Below are 6658 nucleotides of genomic sequence, written 5' to 3' on the forward strand. Positions count from 1 at the left end.
TGAAAGTAGTCAACATAATCAGTTGGAAACAAAGTATAATGCTAAAGAAATAGGGTATGGTTATCGCTTAGAGTGAAAAAGATTATGAATTTTTCAAGGGATTTATAACCCCTAAATGAAAAGCAGAAAAAAGAGGAGAAACTTGAAGCAGAAAAACTGGAAATAGAATATGCATTGTGTGCAGGGAGTTACACTTATTCAAACTCACTCACCATACAACTATAGAGCCAGAAGCTCAAAAATGACTGGGAAAAGCACAAGAATGCTTGCTAAACACATAAGAAAAAATTTGAAAAGCAGAGTTGATATTTGAGAGATGGCAGTTTGGGTGCCTTTTCCATGTTCTGATTTGCAGAAACTCAAAGCTTCATCCTTCATCTGCAAAACTCAAAGCTTGACAGTTTAACACTTAAGGATCTTCATTTGCAGAACTCAAAGCTTCTTCTTCTTCCTCTTCATCTGCAAAACTCAAAGCTTGACACACTACTGCAGGCTCCACAACATCATCTTCTTCATCCTTGCTGAAAAATGATTTCTTTCCTACCAATTCAGCCACCCTTTTTGCAGGTCCAGAGTCCCTGGGACTCTCTTTCAGGCATCGAGCGATCCTGATTCTTGGAAGCATATCAGGCACCACAGAAGTGTTGCTTCCTGGGGATTTCTCAGACTCTGTCTCCTCTCTGTGCAACACAATCTCATCTGGTATTTCCCATTTCTTTTTCGCCCGGGTTTCAGTCCCCAGATTCTTGATCTCTGCTTGAGCTGCACCCGATTTGCCAATCGATAGTGATCGTTTCTTGTCACATCTCTTACCATCATCCTTTTCGTTTTCTGGGAAAGACCTCTTTCTCATTGATGAGGACACAGCTGTGTTCTGATTATAGCGGCTCGCCACGATCCTCCCTTGCTTTAGTGGCTTCTTGGTGGAAGCAAGAACAGACTTTTCACCATCTCTGAATAATTTCTTGGGCTGGACTGAACTCCGAACCACTTCATCTTTCTTCACAGTTTTCTTGGATTGAATTGTGGTAATTGCCTGCCTAGGAGGAAGAGTTTTCGCCATGGGTTTTCTTGATTTGGGACTGAGACTTCTCCTCTCCTTACTCTGATGATTCTCCTCATCGATTTCTTGGAGCTTCCAAAAACACGATTTTCGCCGGTTCTGTATGGATTGAATCGGAGTAATCATCCCTTGCTTGCACAATTGCGGCGACTTGGATGCAGAAAAGATCTCCGACGGCCCCATGCTCAGCCCTCTCCTTATTCCGGCGGCAATCTCCGACGGCCCCAAACTAAGCCCTCTTCTCTGAGGTTTGGATTTCGCGCTCACTGATAAACTCTCTTCAATCTTTTTCTTCTCGTCGGCGTTCTTAGTACTCTGTTTGGGCTCCATAAACTTCGCCGTCACCACCCTTCCTCGCTTTTCGACATTCTTCACGCACTTCTCAGCCTTCTCCATTCTCAGGGCCTTCAATTTTGAAGATAACCGGCTGATCTCCATCTCAACTTCCTCAATCTCCTTTTCGATCTTCTTCTCATCCCGAATCTCCTCTCCTTCAGTGTCATTCTTGGAAGCCAAACCCGGTTTCAGATTTACAACGCCGGACAAATTTTCCGGCGCTCCATTTGGGTGAATTGGCTTGAAGACGGGTCTCGGAGAGTCGGCACAAACAGTCGGATTTTCAAGAAGAGGGATCTGATTCTCCTTACCAGACACAGATTCAAACGATTCTGAGTTCTTTAGCAAAAGGGGATTCAGAGGAGGCCAAGAACGCTCCAGATCCTCGGAATCTCCATGATCGAACGCTGCATTGTTCCACACCTGAAGATCTGAGGGGTTTAACCCTTGTGGGTGCTGCAAAACACTCATTTTTCTTCGATGGGTAGTGAAGATTTCGTCGGAAGGATATAATCAATGGATTCTTTCTTCGTTGCTTGAGTTTGAGAGAGAGATATGAGAAATTTGGTATACATTTGTTTTAACATTTTGTGTGGGTTTTTGTATTTTCAAGTTTTCGACCGTTGGAAATGAAAATTAAACGTTGGGGGAATCCGCTCCATCGCGACCGTTGGTCAGTAAATGGCTCCGATAGACGCTCCGATTATGATTAAAAAGTCAAAAATAAAAATAACAGCCTATACTTAATCACCAATCAAATCTAAATCTAAGTTCCTAAATATATACAGAGGATGATATGAGAACACTTGTTTAAGTGAGAATAAATCGTGTGCATCCATTTAATTTAGATTATTAAAAAATATTAAATGGATGCGCGCGCACACACACACACATATATATATATATATATAAGAGATCAAATGCGAATGAATTGTTTTGTAAAACATAGGGTTAAATCTTAATTTAGTCCAAATCAACCATTCGAAGGAAGATTTAAAAAAAAAAAAAAAAATTGTTGTAGCATTGTGTGTGTGTTTTAATATTTTTTGTCTTTGGGTGCGTTATTTTCCTATGAGTGCATATGTTTGTCTTTTTGAATGCATATTTATTTTATTATCTTTTCAAAAGGTGTGTGTATTATTCTCCTTTTTCAAGTGCATATGTTTTTCGAATGCATAGTTCTTCTTCAAGTGCATATTGTTCATTATATTCATTTAATAGCTCATGGATTGAATTGTATCAAAATATCCATTTCTTGGCAAATTATATATGCTAATTAGTATTTAATTAGTGCCATTTAACAAAATTTTAAAGAAAGCTTTAGGTTTATATCAGGTGCATAACTTTAAACTTTAGAGTGCATAATTTTGCATCTTGAGTACATAACTTTAAAACTTCAGGTGCATAACTTTAAACTTTCGGGTGCATAACTTTGAAACTTTATGTGTATAGCTTTGATTATCAGGTGCATAACTTTAAGACTTTATGTGCATAATTTTGAACCTTGAAGTGCATAACTTTAAAAATCTTTATATATATAATAAAACAGAATCTAGACACAAAATTTTCCCTTCAAAGTGTGAATGCATTTTGATAGAAACAATAAGATTAGCATGTGTGAATGCATTAATTGTGTGGGTAGATGTATTTATGTGTATTTATATTTTATAAATTATATTTTATTATTATAACTCTATCTCTATCTCTATATATATATTAAAGCATAATGAAGTACGAAAAAAAGTTTATTGTGTTCAAATTTATCCGTAAAGTTTTATATTTAATATAATTTGTGTATATATTCATTTAAACCTCAATTATAATTAATTTGACTCCACATATATAAAGAGGAAAAATTAGATATAAAATAAATATAGTTCTTACATAAATAATATTTTTCAAATGAATAAATTTTTGGTGTAGATTTTTGACAAATATTGCATGTTATTTTATTTACAAGTTTTATTTAAATACGTTAGTTATATAATTAAAGTAGTTATTTTAAATTCAAATTCCTTTTTAAAAAAATCAAATTTAAATAATAATACAAGTAACAATAAACTTTAAAATCAACATAATAATAGTATAATTAAACTTTTAAAAATATTATATGTTACATTGTATAGTTATACTTACATTTTTAATAAAACTAATTCTGAGCTCAAGAACTCAAGTACGTTTTTCTGTTTTCACAATCATTACTTTTTTTTGCTAATTCAGATGATGTCAAAATTTTAATTAGTAAATTTGTTAAGTTAATAATAATTCGTGCATCGCACGAGACAATTACTAGTTAAGGTACATAACTTTAAACTTACGTGTGCATAACTTTGAACTTATGATACAAATGATCATCAAATGTTGTGTATAACGAGCTTGAAAAGCATAATTTGTTCTTGAAGTTCAAACCATAACTTTGAACTTATGATACAAATGATCATCAAATGTTGTGTATAACGAGCTTGAAAAGCATAATTTGTTCTTGAAGTTCAAACCAAAGATAGAATTGAAGAAACATATTGTATATAATCATGGATTCTTTAGTGACGTAAAAATAAAAATATAAAAAATACTCCGTATTATGTTTAACTAGTGGATTCAAGTCATTCAAAGGGCACTCAATCTATCTGCAATTGTTAATTTTTCGATAGGATGTTCATGTGAGGGTACAAAATATGAAACAGGCTCATGGTCTTCATTCAACATAAAACAAACTCATGCAAAAATCCAAAGAATTAATCTCAAACACATCTCATTCAAACTCAAATCCAGGAACCTTTTTTTTTTTTTTTTTTTTTTTTTTTTCATTTTGGGTGGCTGATCTAGATTAGGTCAATGACTCATATCTCACCTTTTTATTTATTTATTTATTTATTTGTTGTTGTTGTTGTTTTGTTGTTGTTGTTGTTGTTGTTATTATTATTATTATAATATAATATCATTATTATCAGGGAGCTCTCTTGCACCTGATCTCTTCCCTATACACAAACACAAAAGTTTCATATATATATATATATATATATATATATATATATATATATATATTAGTGTGTGTGCGTGTGTGTTAAACTTGTTGGTCGGCCCGCAGCCCGCGCGGGTTAACCCGCGTGGGTTGCGAGTCAATTCTGGCTCGCCCTGCTATGCCCGCATTTTTACGAGCCTATTTTTTCATGACCCTAACCCGCCCCACCGCGGGGCGGGTGCGGGCCAACCTGCGTGTTTTGACCCACTTTGACACTACTATGTGACGAGTTTCACCAAGGAAGGTGTAAGCAATAATCAAATTCATAACTTTCTATTATGAGGATTGTACTTTATTCACTCAATCACCCATTTTGATTTCTTTGCTCCATTTTTCCTTGATAAGAGTAGTGTACACAATGTATAATTGATTGATATATTAATGGATAGTCCTAATAATATAAAGTAATAAATTATTATAACATTTTGAATAAATGAAAATTATTTTATTAATACTATACAAGGAGGGGTTAAACTACTCATACCTTATCGGCTTATCTTAATACCTTATCTTATCTAATGTATGTGGTTCAAAATTATATGCTAATGTAGTCAAAATTTAAAATTATAATGTCATTACTAATTGACTATTGTATATGAATATTTTTGTGAATCAAACAATGCTAAACTTCATGTTTGATTTAGAGTGAATAGGATTGTATGAGAGCGAGTGCAACTTTTTGTACGTGCTGGGTTTTTTTTTTCCCTCCTGATCTTAAAAAATGAACTAATTTTATTTTGTACTTAAAATACAAGTATGTCTTCAAGACTTCAACAATTATTTATCAATATATGTTATTAAATAATTGTAAAAAAAAAAAAAAATCAGCGATTGAACCATCCAATTCGCACGTTTTACATAAAAACTTACTATGCAACTAACTTTAATTTTCTTCCTCTTTGTTTAAGTCATTCATATGACTTTCGACCGGCAAAATCTTTTACTAAAATAATAAAACAGATACGCTTACGAGGATGCTACCATTGATTGTTTACCAAAATAATATATTCCCAGGATTAATAAGGGAGCAAGAAATGATTGAGCTGCTTTCATTCGACAGGAGATTATACTCTGACTCACAAAAATCCACATAAAAAAATGCAATAATACAAATATACTTATTATACATCATTGACTTATATATTATACTTAGGGGTCGTTTTGTTCACGGAATATCATATTACCTTAGGAAATTTTAGATTGCTGGGAATGTTAGATTACTGTGTTTGGTTAAAATTGGGGTATGTAATATAATCATGTTTGGTTTAGAGTTATCTTTTATACATACTATAATATTCTTAACATATTTTCATATATTTTAATAAATTTAAAAATTAAAATAAATAAATAAGATAATGGTATCATATATAATTACATGATTTTAAAATATTAACTAAAATCTTGAACTTGAGAAACAAAATTATTTTATATGCTAACATAACGTAATAAAAATAAAATATATATATATATATATATATATATATATATATATATATATATATATATAAACTAACATAACCAAGGTTATCTTACATTACCTAAGATTTTGAAGGGAATCACATTCCCTTCAAAATTCTATGTGGAGGGAATGTGACATTCCTTAGGAATGTTAGATTCCCTAAGATAATATGAACCAAACACCGGAATGTGAGTTTTGGAATGTCAAGTTCCCTTGGTTATGTTATATAACCTGAACCAAACGCCCCTTATTATAATTAATTTTGTCAGGTTGATCTCGTGATCCATGTTTTTTTTTAATCTTTCAATTAAGTTGTATATTATCCCAAGATCAGCTACTTATACTAAATTTGCATCAAGTTCCATATAATTTGCTTAAGTCGTATGAAATTGATTAATTTGCGCGCAATGAGTATAAAGAACAATAACAAGTGTTTCAAAATACATGAAATGCTACATTATTTATTGTATAAAATTAAGTATAAATAGTATGGTTTAATTGTTTTATTCTGTCATCAAGATCCAATTGAGGACATAGATAGTTAGATATTGGTCGGTTTAATTTAACTTCATGTAAGAGCTACTTATTACTATTAATTTTCTCAATTTAAACTGGTCGGTGAGTAATCTAAACTAGTTTATTTCTTTGTGATCCTTTGCAAACTAAGATCACGAGACTGATTTCACCTAAAGTAAATTTTCAAATACCGATTATAGACTTCTCTGTAAGTTAAAGTTACGTTCCCCATGCCAACAACATCAAGGAGGACAAATTTACA

General features: G+C 32.4%; 1 protein-coding gene across 3 annotated transcripts; it reads right to left on the minus strand.

Annotated features, from left to right (window-relative positions):
* Positions 1–139: 139 nt before the first annotated feature.
* LOC109155876 lies at positions 140–1959 on the minus strand. Of its 3 annotated transcripts, none has more exons than XM_019303558.1 (2): positions 1381–1959; positions 140–1341 (listed from the first exon to the last, which is right to left on the minus strand). In XM_019303558.1, exons 1-2 carry the CDS (start codon positions 1868–1870, stop codon positions 410–412), a joined length of 1422 nt encoding a protein of 473 aa, XP_019159103.1. In that variant the 5' UTR covers positions 1871–1959; the 3' UTR covers positions 140–409. The 3 variants fall into 3 exon arrangements, with proteins under 3 accessions (XP_019159103.1, XP_019159104.1, XP_019159100.1); XM_019303559.1 differs by having other exon boundaries at positions 140–1336; positions 1376–1959; XM_019303555.1 differs by having other exon boundaries at positions 140–349; positions 408–1959.
* Between the last annotated feature and the right edge of the window lie 4699 nt (positions 1960–6658).

This window comes from Ipomoea nil, unplaced genomic scaffold, assembly GCF_001879475.1.
Source record: "Ipomoea nil cultivar Tokyo-kokei standard unplaced genomic scaffold, Asagao_1.1 scaffold2704, whole genome shotgun sequence".
Lineage (NCBI taxonomy): Eukaryota > Viridiplantae > Streptophyta > Magnoliopsida > Solanales > Convolvulaceae > Ipomoea > Ipomoea nil.